Source organism: Pristis pectinata, chromosome 6, assembly GCF_009764475.1.
Source record: "Pristis pectinata isolate sPriPec2 chromosome 6, sPriPec2.1.pri, whole genome shotgun sequence".
Classification (NCBI taxonomy): Eukaryota; Metazoa; Chordata; class Chondrichthyes; order Rhinopristiformes; family Pristidae; genus Pristis; species Pristis pectinata.
The window spans coordinates 94,731,469-94,747,592 of NC_067410.1; the positions used below are offsets into that span (position 1 = coordinate 94,731,469).

General features: G+C 39.9%; 1 protein-coding gene across 2 annotated transcripts; it reads right to left on the reverse strand.

Annotated features, from left to right (window-relative positions):
* Nucleotides 1-3,456: 3,456 nt before the first annotated feature.
* Nucleotides 3,457-12,738, reverse strand: LOC127571092 (fetuin-B-like). Of its 2 annotated transcripts, none has more exons than XM_052017151.1 (7): nucleotides 12,381-12,738; nucleotides 11,470-11,580; nucleotides 9,869-9,956; nucleotides 8,841-9,007; nucleotides 5,747-5,854; nucleotides 5,442-5,528; nucleotides 3,457-3,935 (listed from the first exon to the last, which is right to left on the reverse strand). In XM_052017151.1, the coding sequence occupies exons 1-7, from the start codon at nucleotides 12,645-12,647 to the stop codon at nucleotides 3,639-3,641; spliced, it is 1,125 nt and encodes a 374-aa protein (XP_051873111.1). In that variant the 5' UTR covers nucleotides 12,648-12,738; the 3' UTR covers nucleotides 3,457-3,638. The 2 variants fall into 2 exon arrangements, with proteins under 2 accessions (XP_051873111.1, XP_051873110.1); XM_052017150.1 differs by having other exon boundaries at nucleotides 5,747-5,857; nucleotides 12,381-12,736.
* Nucleotides 12,739-16,124: the final 3,386 nt, after the last annotated feature.

Genomic DNA, 16,124 nt, shown 5'->3' on the forward strand with positions numbered 1-16,124 from the left:
TAGAGGTGTACAAGATGATATGAGACTTAGATCGAGTGGACTGTCAGAGACTTTTTCCCAGGGCGAAAATGGTTAACACGAGGGGGCGTAATTTTAAGGTGATTGGGGGAAGGTATGGGAGGATGTCAGAGGCAAGTTTTTTTACACAGAGAGTGCTGGGTGCATGGAACACACTGTCGGCAGAGATTGTGGAGGCAGATACATTAGAGGCATTTAGGAGACTCTTAGATAGACACATGAATGATAGCTAACTGGAGGGCTATGTGGGAGGGAAGGGTTAGATAGATCTTAGAGCAGGATAAAATGTCAGCACAACATTGTGGTCCAAAGGGCCTGTACTGTGCTGTAATATTCTATGTTCTATGTCCTATGTTCAATCATCAAGCACCCATCCACACTGGCCCTACATTACTCCGATTTTATTGTCCCCGCATTCCCATTTCATCCCCCTTCCCCCCCACATACACATGTATTCTACTACTCAACCACTAAATGGGAGCAATTTACAGCTCACATGTCTTTGGGATGTGGGAGGAAACTGGAGCACCCGGAATTAAACCTAAGTGGTCACAGGGAGAATTTGCAAACTCCACATAGAGAACAATGGAGATCAGGACTGAACCCTGGTCACTGGATCTGTGAGTGAGCAACTCGACTAACTCTGCCACTGCGCTGCTATAGTTTATAACTACGCAAAGGAGGCTGTTTGGCCCATTGAGTCCATGCCAGCTTCTAGGAGAGCAATTCTATTCCCCCTTTCTTATTTCCCTGTATCCTGCAATTCATTCTCTCTCACACAAGCCAATCAGCTCCCTTTTGATTGTTTAAGCCTTGAAGTGATAATTTGCAGTCGTCAATTAACCTACCAGCATATTTTTGGGATGTGGAAGAAAAGCAATGAGGTCATGGAGAGAAAGTGCAAACACTCCATGACAGATCCAGAAATCAAGCCCAGGTCCTTTGAGCTGTGAGGCAGTAGCACTAACTACTCACCACCATGCACCCTGTTTGGGATTCCCATGCAAACACAGAAGTCCCAAGCTCACTAGCCAATTATCACTGGCAATTTCTAAACTGTGCACCAACTGTGGCTGCTTTGTGGTGTCCAACATCAGAATATTATTGATTCTGCCCACTGAACCAGTGCCAGCTTAGACGTGGCACAGGAAAAGCAAGTCCATTCTTTTAGGTGGAGAGCAACAGCATTGTAAATGAAGATAAGAACAAAATAAGAGCAGGAGTCGGCCACTCAGCTCCTCAAGCCTGCCTGCCATTCAATATGATCTCCCTAGGCCTCACTTCCTCTCCTATGGCAATTCTCCATAGCCCTCAATCTTTCAAAAATTGATTTACATCCTCCTTAAAGCATCCCTATGATTACCCCTCCCATAGTTTTCTGAGGTAGAGGATTCCAGAAATTCACCACACTCTGTGAGAAATTCCTACATACTTCAGTTTTAAATGACCACCCCCTAATCTTGTAACAATATTCCCTCATTCAAGATTCTCCCACTGATGGAACACATCAACATCCACCCTGTCATGTCCTTAAGAATCTTATATGTTTCAATAAGACTACCCCTCATTTTCTAAACTCCAAAGGATATAGATCTAATTTCTGTAGCTGCTTGTAATTGGACAACTCTCTCATCCCAGGAATTAGCCCAGTGAATCTCTTTTGGACTGCCTCCAATGCCAGTATATCCTTTCTTAACTAAGAAGACCAAAATTGTGCACAGTACTCCAAGTGTGTCCTTACCTGTACCCTGCACAATCGTAACAAGACTTCCTTATTTCTAAACTCCATCTTCGTGCAATAAAAGCCAATATGCCATCTGCTTACCCAAACATTTTCTGCACCTGCCCGCAAACTTTTCACAATTCCTGTACAAGAACGAACTAGATTCCTCTGTACTTCACTCATCTGCAATCTTTCTTCATTTAGATAATAATCTGCCCTTATATTCCTCTAACTGAAGTGCATGACCTCACACTTTACCATATTAACCTCCATTTGCCAAGTTTTTGCCCATTCATCTAACCTGTCTATATCCAGTCAAAAAGTCCTTATATTCTCATTGCAACATGTCCCCCCCACTTATTTTCATGTCATTGGCAAACTTGGATGCCTTACACTCTGCCCCTTCCTCCAGGTCGTTAATATACACAGCACCCGATCGAGGCCTGATTCTGTCATTCAGTAAAAAATAATTTGAACAGGATAGAGATTTGTTCTTGGTTGTTTGAAATACAAATCAAACGTATATGTACATTGTATTCATTTCTGAAATTCAGTCCCGTTGAATTCAATTCTAAGCATTAAATAGGAAAGTTAATCAAGAAGATAAATCATGTGAGACTTCAGATTCACAAGACATTGGGCTGCATTTTTAAGTGTGAATAATAGGGGAAAAAAATGGTATATGACTGAGATACTACCAAGATGGGCTGGAGGAAAATACTATTAGATAATCACCAAACGTGTCAGCAGATGTTAGGGCTTTATTGAAGTTTTATTCATAATTACTGTTTTCCAGCCAACCACACTGACACTGAGAATTTATATTTACAAGTATGAAGTTTCACTCAATTAGATTTTAATTATTATTGGATTTTTTTAAAGAATAATTAATTTGTTTTTTTCTTTCTCTTTTATTTTCTCTTAATCCTGTCCTTGCCCTGTCTTTCTTTATTTCACTTCCTATATTTGATTATTTTTAGGTCAAGTATGCCTCAGTGAGGAATCTTGAAACTGATTGGTTGAAGAGGCATAACATTTCTTTACCTGTTTGCACAGACTGCACAACCCACATCAAGGGCTGCACTCTCTATTCTCACATTGGACTCCTGTGGCCATTTCTGTTCCACAAAAGCTATGGACAACTGTGAGCATAAACAGTAACAAAACCTATTTATTCAATCTGATATGAGTGTTGCTGGGCTGCGAAGTTTAAAGAACTATCTGAACAATTTGGGTTGCTTTCTTTGGAATAAGGAAGATTAAGGAATGATCAGGAGGGAGGATTGGGGCAGGTTGGTAGAAAGGATGGTTTGATGGAGTCAAGGGCTTTAGAATGAGGAGATGGGCATTGGATATAAGACTTCAAACTTTGTACAGTGGATCCAAAGAAAGAAATGTTGTTACATAGTAAAGAACAAACAAAACATTCCAATGTTCAAGTTTTATAATATGCTGATGAGGCAAACTTTTCTGGCCAAAACAACTGAAAGACAAAGATACACTTTGTACTTCTGGTAAAACAGATAATCCATTTATAAACAGGGGGAAAAAAGGCAGAAAAGGTCAAATAGCTTTTTAATAACTGCAGGGGCTTTCAGTGAGGGTAACTTAAATGACAGAAAGGATATTGTAACTGAAGTGCCATAATGAGAGTGCATGTATTGAATGATACCAAAAACAAGTATCATGCATTTAAATTTAACAAAAAGGTAATATTTATTTCAGACTATTTTTTATTTTAAACTTAATCAATCATGCATATCATTTCCGGTCTTCCTTTTGAAATGTGCTTCAGATCTGTGCCTTCAAAGTCAGTATAAACTACTTCTTGATCTTAAAAAAGAACAGATTTTCAGTCTGTTGTGAATCTCCTCTCTGGATTTATTTCAGAAGCACATCAGACAGGTGCAGTGGTTGCTCCAAAGTACCGAGCTCTCCCTGGGCAGATATTTCGTGGTGCAGGCAGTCTTGGAAAGTTACTTCTACTGCCTGTGCCTATTTCAAAACCCAGTGCACCCTGTACTTCCTCAGAGGATTCCGTTCTCTTGGGAGTTCCACCCTGTAGGTTTGCCCGTTTATTACCAGGTTGCTTCTTACGATGAGTTTGCCTCTTATTTCTTTTTTCTTGTCCTTTTTGTTGAAGTTTTTGTTGGATACAACTTGTAGCTTTATTCTTAGCCGAGTTGACTACCACCTTCAATAATACAAAGATCAAGTTAGCTACTTTGTGGAATGTAGGCAAATCTAGCAGCATAGTCAAGCACTGATAGTGACAACACATTGAAAATTGTTATCTAATTTGACTGATGATTTATCAGACAGTTACTGGACGAGTTCCAGAAATGAGAACAGGGTTAGACTGAAGAAGATGGAATTATTCTCCTTGGAACAAAGAAGGATATAAGAGATTTGATGGAGTTATTCAGGACCATGACTGAAGTATAGTGAATAAATAGAGGGAAGCCATTCCCATTACTGGATAGTTCAAAGAGCAGGGGGATTGATTTAAAATTATGGCCAAGGGGTAAGAGATAAATATGATGTAAAATAGAATCATTCAGAGAGTTAAAAAGGGAATAATATAACCACTTGAGAAATAATAATTTGCAGAGCTATAGGTGAAGAGCTTGAGAATCCCATCTCTGATAGGATTGCTCTACTAAAGCCAAACATAGATTTAACAGGCTGAATGGCCTCCTTGCTGAGACTGCTGGTATAGTGACTTCTCAAAATTGGCTAAAACATCAAAGAGGATGTATACTCTGGAGGCCTGGCCCATGAACAGCATTAAATCTAGATAATATCTACCCTTATGCCAGATCTGGGATATTCCTTGTCATATTTGATGCAGGAGACAATGGATTAGCCTATGCTGCTTGGTTAGAGTAAGGGTGGAGCTGACAAGAGAATGAAAGGCCAAAAGGAATTGTTGAAAAAGAGAAAAAATTGAATTGGAAAGGTACCTTACGTAAGACAATAGTATCTAGTAATCAAATTGCCATTAAAGTTGTGGTGCCCCAAATACAGGATAATTCTATCAAAAGGCAGAACAAAGACAAGTTGAACAACTGATTAGCCACTTTCTCTGCCAGTAACCTAATTGTTCTATATTGCTTATTGCCAACACGTGCTGTGATGCTGGCAACATTCCCGCTGGGTGGTGAGATGTCTACTTTTCCAAAGCATACCCCTGGCATCTGACACATCCATAAATTTTCAAAACATGCCATTTATTTCCAAGCCAATTTCACTGAATATCCTTTGGATGTAGAATCATGAAACTCAATCCCAATGACAACTTTTTTTTCTAGCCCCTCTAATATAGCAAAACCACTCCAGACTCTTTATAGGGACATTAGAAATAAAAACTGAACCTGTGCCACATACAGAGCTATTAAGTCAGGTGACAAACAACATAGTCAAAGAGGTAGGTTTCAGATTGAGTTTAAAGAGGGAATGAGGAGTATAGAGGCAGAGAAGTTGGATTCCAGAACTTAGGGCCTTGGTAGCTGAAGAATGTCTGCCAATTAACATTGAGGTGACCAAAGAGAATTATAAGAGCACAGATATTCCAAAGGGTTTTGGTGTGAGAGGAGATCGCAGAGATAAAGATGATGGATTGCAGAGATAGAAAAATAACTGGCAATCATTTTGAGATCCCTGTTCTAAAGTTTGATGAGACTCCACAGCAACTGCTTACCTTTGGCCTGTAGTGTTCACAATTCACTTCAACTTTCTCTTGCCCAGAAATAGGTTTATAGACAGACGCAGTGCAGAAACCTTTGTTCTGCAAAGGAAGAAAAGGTGACAGGAAATACTCAGCAAAAGATGCAGTCAGTGTTTCCCTTAGAGTATTCTCTAGTTTCAATGTTTTTTTAGATTTATACTGTACTTCTCAACGTTACAAATACAGATGGAGTTTCCTCCACAATTCCACACAGGGAACCTTGTGGTAGAATTCTTATGATGTATTGGACTAGTGATCTCTACAACAGTAATACTTACACCAGAAGCAAATTGGCCTTCATTCACTGGACAATTAGGGAGATTAGAAGCTTTGGGACATGTAGTTTCCTGGATTACAAATTCAACAAATACTTTCTTCCCAGCAAGCTTCTGAATAAAAGCACAGGTAAACAATTATCCAGCAATAAATAACAATTGAATAACCATATCAAATTATTACATTGACCTTTTTGAAGACATCTGCAATAGTAAAAAAAAAATCTAAATAAATACCACTGGCAAGTTGGCAAGGGATAAATTTGTCCCAGTGAGGCAGAGGAAGAATGGCAGGGTGAAGGAACCATGATTGACAAGAAAGGTGGAACATCTAGTTAGGAGGAAGAAGTCAGCATACATAAAGTTTAGGCAGCAAGGATCAGATAGGTCTCTTGAGGAATATAGGGTGGCAAGGAAGGAACCTAAGAAGGGGCTAAGGAGAGCAAGAGGGGGACATGAAAAGGCCTTGGTGAGTAGGGTTAAGGTAAACCCCAAGGCATTTTTCACTTATGTGAAGAGCAGAAGGATGACGGGAGTAAAGGTAGGACCGACTAGGGATAAAGGTGGGAAGATGTGCCTGGAAGCTGCAGAAGTAGGTGAGGTCCTCAATGAATACTTCTCTTCAGTATTCACCGAGGAGAGGGGCCTTGATGACTACGAGGACGCTGAGGACAGTGTTGGTAAGGGTAATGTTCTAGAACATGTTGATATCAAGAGAGAGGATGTGTTGGAGCTGTTAGAAAATATTAGGACAGGTAAGTCCCCTGGGCCTGACGGAATATTCCCCAGGCTGCTCCGCGAGGCGAGGGAGGAGATTGCTGAGCCTTTGGCTAGGATCTTTGAGTCCTCATTGTCCACAGGAATGGTACTGGAGGATTGGAGGGTGGCAAATGTTGTCCCCTTATTCAAAAAAGGTAGTAGGGATAGTCCAGGGAATTATAGACCAGTGAGCCTTACGTCTGTGGTGGGCAAGCTGTTGGAAAGGATTCTTAGAGATAGGATCTATGGGCATTTGGAGAATCATGGTCTAATCAAGGACAGCCAGCATGGCTTTGTGAAGGGTAGATCATGTCTCACAAGCCTGATAGTGTTCTCTGAGGAGGTGACCAGACGGATTGATGAGGGTAGTGCAGTAGATGTGGTCTGCATGGATTTTAGTAAGGCATTTGACAAGGTTCCACATGGTAGGCTTCTTCAGAAGGTCAGAGGGCATGGGATCCAGGGATGCTTGGCTGTTTGGATTCAGAATTGGCTTGCCTGTTGAAAGCAGAGGGTTGTGGTGGAGGGACTGCATTTGGATTGGAGGGCTGTGACTAGTGGTGTCCCACAAGGATCGGTTCTGGGACCTCTGCTTTTCGTGATTTTTATTAATGACTTGGATGAGGGGGTAGAAGGGTGTGTTGGCAAGTTTGCAGATGACACAAAGGTTGGTGGTGTTGTGGATGGTGTAAAGGATTGCCGAAGATTGCAGAGGGGCATTGATAGCATGCGGAGCTGGGCTGAGAAGTGGCAGATGAAGTTCAATCCGGAGAAGTGTGAGGTTGTACACTTTGGAAGGACAAACTCCAAGGTGGAGTACAAAGTTAATGGCAGGATTCTGGGTAGTGTGGAGGAGCAGAGGGATTTGGGGGTCTATATCCACAGATCCCCGAAAGTTGCCTCACAGGTGGATAGGGTAGTTAAGAAAGCTTATGGGAGGTTAGCTTTCATAAGTCGAGGGATTGAGTTTAAGAGCTGTGAGGTAATGATGCAGCTCTATAAAACTCTGGTTAGACCACACTTTGTGTACTGTGTCCAGTTCTGGTCGCCTCATTATAGGAAGGATGTGGAAGCATTGGAAAGGGTGCAGAGGAGATTTACCAGGATGCTGCCTGGTTTAGAGAGTATGCATTATGAGGAGAGACTAAGGGAACTAGGGCTTTACTCTTTGGAGAGAAGGAGGATGAGAGGAGATATGATAGAGGTATACAAAATATTAAGAGGAATAGATAGAGTGGACAGCCAGTGCCTCTTTCTCAGGGCACCAATGCCCAATATAAGAGGGCATGGCTTTAAAGTAATGGGTGGGAAGTTCAAGGGAGATATCAGAGGAAGGTTTTTTACCCAGAAAGTGGTTGGTGCATGGAAAGCGCTGCCTGGGGCGGTGGTGGAGGCAGGTACATTGGTCAAATTCAAGAGATTGCTAGATAAGCATATGGAGGAATTTAAAATGGAGGAATATGTGAGAGGAAGGGGTTAGATGAGGTTTAAAGGGCGGCACAACATTGTGGGCTGAAGGGCCTTATTGTGCTGTATTGTTCTATGTTCTAAGTTTCATTGTATATACCTTCTTGTACTTTTGACGGTGCATATTTTGACCTTCACACCAATGTGCTACTGTCTCCAAAACAGCTTTCACCATTTCTCTTGTGACAGGTGACAGTGCCACAGTATAATTTTTGTTCTGGATATTCTGCTTTCTCAGAATTGGATCATATCTTTAACATGTTGGATGGCACATTTCTAACAGTATAAGTTGACCTTAGCCTTGTATGATGATCTGAACAGGATGTCATTTAAACATTGGTAGGCTTCTTGCAAACTGAGGAGGTAGAGGCATTGATTGCCAAGATCAAGCCTCAGAGCCCTATTCTTCCTGTTTATTCCTACCACCACAATACAAACATGAACAAAAGTTTGTCCAAATTTGAAATTTCCGGAGGCTTGAGCAACAACCAAGGACTATATCAATTTTGCCTTGATTGTAGTTGCTGAAATATACTCAGATGTAAACTTTCTTACTGACTCTGAGACTTTCACTGCCATAATCACACCTGGGCATTAGATCTCAAAATCTGGAAACTACCTGGAGGATTTTATTTGTGGATGCAGAGGTTCTAAAGGACTATCTATAAAATAAAATAATAGAATAGAATCATCAAATTGTTACAGCATAGAAGGAGACCATTTGGCCCATTGAGACTTTGCCAGCTCTTAGTACAGAAATCCCTTCCATCTCTCCAGTTCTTTTCCTATATTCCTGCGGACTGAAGTATAAGAGTTCAGGTTTTTATTTCTTAAAATATGCTAAAAACAATACAATTAGCACCAGCCTTACCTGGGAGGAAGCTTTTGTTATTTTCTCTACAGCAAAATTATTTGCTCTGCTGCTGTTTTGGTTGTACTTTTGCAATGCTGCTGCAACAGCGGAACTGGCATCTGAATGATTTAAAGCTATACGATGTGGGCAGGCTGGACACCGGCTCAGAACCATGTCATCCGAATCTGCACAAAAAGCAGCAAAAAAACTCATTGCAATATTTTCTTTAAGTAACTTATGGAAACCATAGTCTTAGAAGAAATATTCTGATCAGTAAGGCTTGTTACTGGACAGAAATTGATTATTCTTTATTTATTAAGAGAAATAATCTTCTAATATTTATGTTATTCTTCATCATTTAACAACATATGATATTCTGGTAGACTACATTGAAGGAGATGCAGGTAAAATATGGAGACTGCAGTATTTTCATAAACTGTGACGGCAACAATATCCATAAATTACTGTGATCACCATAAGCATCAAACTTGCCACCAGGTGAAATATTTGACAGAAGTAGAATGGATGCCTTCATTCAAGGGAAAGCTAAATGAAGAAGAAGGGAACAGATAGCTATTTTGATGGAATTAGATGAAACAAGATATGACAAGGACTATAAACACTTCCGGTTGCCTATCGAGCTAAATGTTCTGTTTCTGTGCTGTACATCCTCGGTTAGTAATGGGATAGTTTCAGCACAATGCTGTGTGTAGCCTTGAGCAGGATCTGTCATAGTCTCAACAACAATCTTCATAATGAATAAATTAACAAAAGTTTAATATATGAAGACTGGAGAAGAGCCACATTAGGAACCTCATATATCATGAAACAAGTCATTGCATGGCTCATTCACTCCAGCTAGGAGGGGCTGGGGGTTGGAATTGAAACACAAAAGGGGGAAAACCAATAAAAAGTAATTCAATGGTTGCTGAGTTACTTTATTATTGAACCTTTCAAAGATGAGCAATAATGCCCTAGTTATCAAATAGAACTGTCACATTTGTTCAGGTCAGTAAAGAGAACATTCACAGAAACCTCTGACTCACCTGGTGATATTAAGCACCAGTACCTGTCAACCTCTATGCATCGTGTTGTTCTATTCATTTGTAATCGTATTTTACAGTCACCAGAAATCTAACAGAAAAAAATTCATCATTATTTGTTTCTAGTTTGTCATTGCTCATGTATAATTTTAACACAGCAGTGAGAACTGAGGAGCCATGCAGGATAATGTACTGAAACAGGTAACAAAGTTTTTGCTCTCCTTTTTCTGCAAGAGTGACCTCATACCAGCATACAGCTGAGAAATAGGTTGTAACCATTGTCTCTTACTTACATTCTTGGTTTTGAAAAACCTAATTTTTAGGATGACATTGAAATGTAAGCAGCTGGACCATGCTGGACCAGTCCCCACACCCAAAATGACTAACTAGGGAGTGTTCAACATGTGTAGTCTGGAGAAGAGTTGCAGAGCTATGTTGTACATCGTAAAACAAGTTACTGCTTCTGGGATCCTCTGCTGAAACTGGGCTCCGCCGATGGACTCCAGGTGGTATCCAACAGTAGAACATGCTGATGGATTGGCCTTTCAGAAAGTCTCAGATTTTCCCATTTGGCAGTTCATGTGCTGATATCTGGGACTTATTGAAGTTTTGATGGTGGAACACTGGTGGCTCCTAATTAAGAGAAGACATTTTAGTTGGGTTTCCCATTTCAGATCAATATTCAGTGCATTGTGCTAAGAGTCAGGTGAGAAGAAGACCAGGTGAGACTTTCATTCATCACTGTCAAAGTTTGTCAGCATCTACTATCATGATTCACATGTGACTAGTACCAGAAGCTGGAGGGTGATCAACAATAGTGAACAAAATCCCTTGGCAGAGAGGACTGGTGATAAAAATCCTTTGCTAATTTCCAAAGGTAATAATTAATACAATGATTCAGCGGGAATACTAATGGCTGCATAAATATACAACTAAATGTATTTGATCTCAACTTTATTTTACTAACAAGAAAATACACTGAATATACTAATTAGTCAATAAGAAGATGATATTAGAATGTCCATATCGTAAAAAGGAGCATTAGACAAAATGCTAAGAAGTTAATATTATAGTTACAAAAACTAAGGGACCAGTCATTTAAAATAAAGGCTGGAGAATCTCTGGATTTCTCTACCCTAGAGGGTTGTGGAGGCTAGATCATTAAAAGTACTTGGGACAAAGGACAAGTTGGGGCCAGCTTAGATCAGCCAAGCGGGGCAGGTTTGAAGGGCCGAGTGGCCTATTCTGGCTCCTACTTTTCTTGTGTTCATTACATCTGACTGTAAGTCTATAATTAAGTTGTAAACTAGTACGCCATAAGGAGTGGCATGTTAAATAATCTGGTTCATTGGTACTAAAGCCAGTATTCTTCAAAGTTCAAATGTCTTGCTGTGGAATTAAGATTATCCCTGTTGTTCCTTGGGTGGAACATCATCTGACCCTCATCTGACAACAGTCGATGTTAAAGTGAGTGACTACATTTGGAGTTGGGAGTTGACTGAGTCAATCTGTAGGGAAGCATGCTAGCTGAATAGGCAGCTTTTCACCAGGTACTTCTCAATGTCAACTTTTCAAAGTATAAAAACATCAAAAGAGAAACTCACAGCTTCAGGACCTGATCGTACTTCACACTCTGCCACAGGTTTGGGATTCAGTGAGTGGCATCTGGTTTCTAGTATCTCAAATTCGAAGTAAACAGAAGGTGTGCCCAACTTCTGAAAGACAATTGAAAATGTATAGTGAAATGAAATTAATCCAGTCTCATCTGTGTTTGCAATGAAGTGCAGTCAAGGAGCAACACTGCAAATTCCTGCCCTTGATTTGCATATCAAAAAGCCAATAAATTAATTATCCCTGACATCATCAATGAGCTATTAACATACAGCTTGAATTCACCAGCACCTTTTCTGTCATACCTTGCCCGAGCCTGATGAAATAATAAATTGCTGATTCCATCCACTGTACTTTGTGAAACTTTTATGCACAGTGTTTGCACAGCAATAGCTGCATCATAAATGTTCCTGAGCAACAATGAGCAACACCTTGCTAACCAGTAAGAAGTAGCAAGTTTGGGGGATTACAATGTCAAGAAATGCTTTGTATGGGAAAGACAAACATAATGAAAATTGCTGCCCTGAGAAAGCTTTGTTTTATGTGCACTTTCTCATTAATAGTCATCATAATTTCCTGATCAAAATCTATAATCATATGTTATCTATATCAGAAAATGGTGAAAATATACACCAAATCTGTCTGCTTCAGGAATGGCAGATTTACATTTCAGTGACTGTAAATGCTTTGTCAGAAGTGCCACTCTCTGGACTACCCCAATGTTGCAGTGCTGTTACTAACCAATCACAGTGCCGTGTTGAAGTCAGAGTCATAAAAAAAATCTTCAAAGCTCACTGCTCTTGGTCCAAATCTGTTTCAGGAATTTTCACGGGGCACATCCATGTGCCAACACTTCTGTGCTTTTCCTGTTCCGTAATATCTTAGCTCAGTGCTTCATACTCACCCTTCTCTCTTCCTGGGCATTTTCAATTTTGTTCAGCACATACTTGTATCCTCCTGCCTGGTCAGCATTTATGTGCTCCACGGCCAGTTCTGCTGCCTTCACCACCTTCTGCTCATTACAGGAGAGGGCTCTGAAGGAGGCTGCAAGCGAGGGCTGGAAGAGTTGAGTGCTGACCGCAAGCACGAGCAGTAGCTTCATGTTATCTGAAAACAGCAGTGATGGAGCTGCACAACTTTTGAGGGACCCCACGAATGGTCTCTCCAACATTAGGAAACTCGCTGAAGTAGAAGTGAAAGGGCAGATATTAATTATTCAGAGCTTTGACTAAATGCAATCTGGATTGAGTGGAGACATTTGACCATGGAAAAAACAAATTTGTAAGCTTGAAAAATAAATATGAAAACTGATGAAGTCAAAGAAACATCAAGCAGTGACACGGTCACTTGTAAAACAAAGGTCATTTGAAATATGTGCACAGTATTAATCAATGAGAAGGTAAACAGCCTACCTCATTGGAAGATAAATGAAAAAGATAAATGAAAAATACTACAAATTATTTAAAAACATCAAATACTGCAAAAGCACAAGATGGCATTGTATCTGAAAATTAAAAAAGGATGTTAGGAGTGGTTCCAATTAGCAGAAATTTTTTCTACTCATTACAAGGAATGGCAGTGTCCATGGCTAAGTAACGAGCCATTTGGTCCAACTGACCCTGAACTTCCAAATACCTGTCATTTTAATTTTCAATTCCACTTCCACTCTAGTAACAAAGCCCAATGTAAATTCAGAAACATCACCTCATTATCCATTTAGTTGCCAGATGAACAGTGGACAGCAAACACAGTCCTTTTATTCAAGAAGGAGCAGCAGGAATAAGCCAGTTAATTAAAGGCTAATGGGTCAAACATCAGTAACAGGGAAATCATTAGAAAAATTTCTGATGGACAGGATTTTTCTGCACTTGGAGAGGCAGGGATTGATCAAGGATAGTCAAAATGGTTTTGCTGAGGGGTAGTTGTTTCTGAATAACTTGACTGAATTTTTTGAGGAGGCGACTAAGTGTGTTGATGAGGGTGATTCGGTTGATGTCATCTACATGAACTTCAGAAAGACCTTTGACAAGATCCCACATAGTAGATTGGTCCAAAAGGTAAGAGCCCATTAGATCCAAGGCAGTTTAGCAAATTGGATCCAAAACTGGCTCTGTGTTAGAAGGCAGGTGATAGTTGGATTGTTTTTAGCAATTCAAAGCCTGTGACCAGTGGTGTATCACAAGGACTGGTGCTGGGACCCTTGCTGTTTCTTCCCTATATCAATAACCTGGATCTGAATGCAGAAGATGTGATTAATAAGTTCACAGATGACACAAAGGTTAGTGATGGTGTTGATAGGATAATCTTCAGCTACAGAACAACATTGATCAGATCATAAGGTGGTCAGAGAAATGGCAGATGGAATTTAATCCTGAATAATGTGTAGTGATATATTTAGGCAGGACCAATAAAACAAAGATATATGCAATGAATGACAGGACACTAGGAGGTACCAAAGAACGGAGGGATCTTGGTGTACGTGTCCAAGGATCTCTGTCGGAAGAAACACAGGTCAATACAATGGAGAAGAAGGCATATGGGATACTTGCCTTCATTAGCCAAGGCTTAAAATATAAGAACAGGGAGATTATTGTGCAACTATATAAATCACTAGTTAGGCTATAGCTGGAGTACTGTGTGCAATTCTGGTTACCACATTATAGGAAGGATTTGATTGGAGGGGTTACGGAGGAGATTTGCCAGGATATTACTTGAAATGGAGTGTTTCAGTTATGAGGAGAATGGGTAGAGTGGATTTCTTTTGTTTTTGGAGCAAAGAGGTGATCAGATTTAGCCAAGTAAAATTATGATAGAGAGTGAGAAACCTTTCCCCTTAGCAGAGATACCTATCTCTAGAGAGCATAGGAAGGTAAGGGGTAGGAGACTTAGAGGGGATTTGAGGAAGGATTGTTTCATCGGGAGAGTGTTACAATCTGGATCACACTGCCTGAGGGGCAGGTACTGTCACAACATTTAAGAATGATCAATTGAAACACCATGACATAAAAGGCTAAGGCTGTGGGCTTGGAAATGGGACTAGTATCTATTGGTACAATGGCCGGCATGGACATAGTGGGCCAAAGGGCTTGTTTCCATGTTACATGACTCTTTGACTATAACTCTATAAAATGCAAAGACACTTACAAATATGTAACAGTAACTTAAAACTTGTAATTAATGTGAATCTATCTAAAAGTAAGTAAATTACCTGATACCTTTGACCCTCCTAGCCACATAAAATGAATGATGATGCTATTCCTGTACCAAATATTTTGGGTGAATTTCCCAGCATAAGCGCTGGGGAAATATAACAACCTTGTTGTTTGCCACTGAATAGTTCAAAGTCGGAGTGCAGTGAAAAAAGACTGGTGTAAAGTTGCCAGAAAGGTCAGGACGTCAGGTTTACAGATGCATACTTAAGAATCCCAAACTTGGTGATACTTATATTGAGAAACCCTGGCAGTATAAGATCATTCTACTGACATTTCTCTGCAAACTCCTTCTCACTATCAGCCACATTATATTTATTAATCCTCTTTATTACACAATCAAAAAACTTAATCCAGCCATATTTTTCTTTTGACAACTTCATACTTATTTTCCTTTGTTAATCTACCCTTGCATAAGGAGTTATTAATTTGGTTCTGGATTATCACTTTAAACAGATTTCTCACCACTAAGGTTGAAATGACTTGTCTGAAATTGGTCAATTTATCATCAAATCCTTTTTCACATTTGCAATTCTTCAGTTCTCCAGCACTATCCTGTATCTAAAGATTGAGAAACAAAAGAACTACAGATACTAGAAATCTGAAATAAAAACTGAAAACAATATAAATACTCAGAAGGGCATTGACCTAAAATATTACTTCTCGTTCTATCTCCACAGATGCTGCCAGAGCTGCTGAGTATTTTCAGCACTTTATGTTTTTATTTAAGATCACCAAATTATAGTCTCCAAAATTTGAAACATTACCTCACTCAGTCAGGCTGCATCCCATCCAGACCTGAAGATATTTACTTTAAGTACAGGCTGCCTTTCTACCAAGTGCCTGTTATCAATGTTCAGTCTTGCTGATATCTCAAGCACCATTTTTATCGTGAATTTGGCAGTATCTTTTTAGTGGTAAGACAGATGTAAAGGGTACATTTAGAATCTTTGCTATGCCCTTTGCCACCATGTGAAAAACTTATTTTTGTCACTAATGGTAATCACTAATCAGCAATCCCATTCCATTTGCTGTTTATGTAACCAGGGAAGACCAAGTGCATTGTAGCCAAATTTGCTGATGTGGGTCAGCAAGTTGTGAGGAGGACATAAAGAGTCTGCAAAGCAATATAGATAGTTTAATTGAGTGGGCAAGGTGTTAGCAGATGAGGTATAATGCAGGAAAATGTGAGGCTTTCTACCTTGCAAGGAAGTATAAAAAGCAAATTATTATTTACATACAGTGAGACTACAGTATGTTGTGCTACACAGTTATCTGTGGGTTCTAGTTCATGACACATAAAGGGCTGGCACACAGGTGCAGCAAGTAAGTGTGAAGGAAAGTTAGCCTTTATTGCAAGGAGCATGGAGTATAAAAGCTTTTGATGCAACTTTGCAGGATGCTGGTGAGACTGCACCTAGAGTACTGCAAACAGTTTT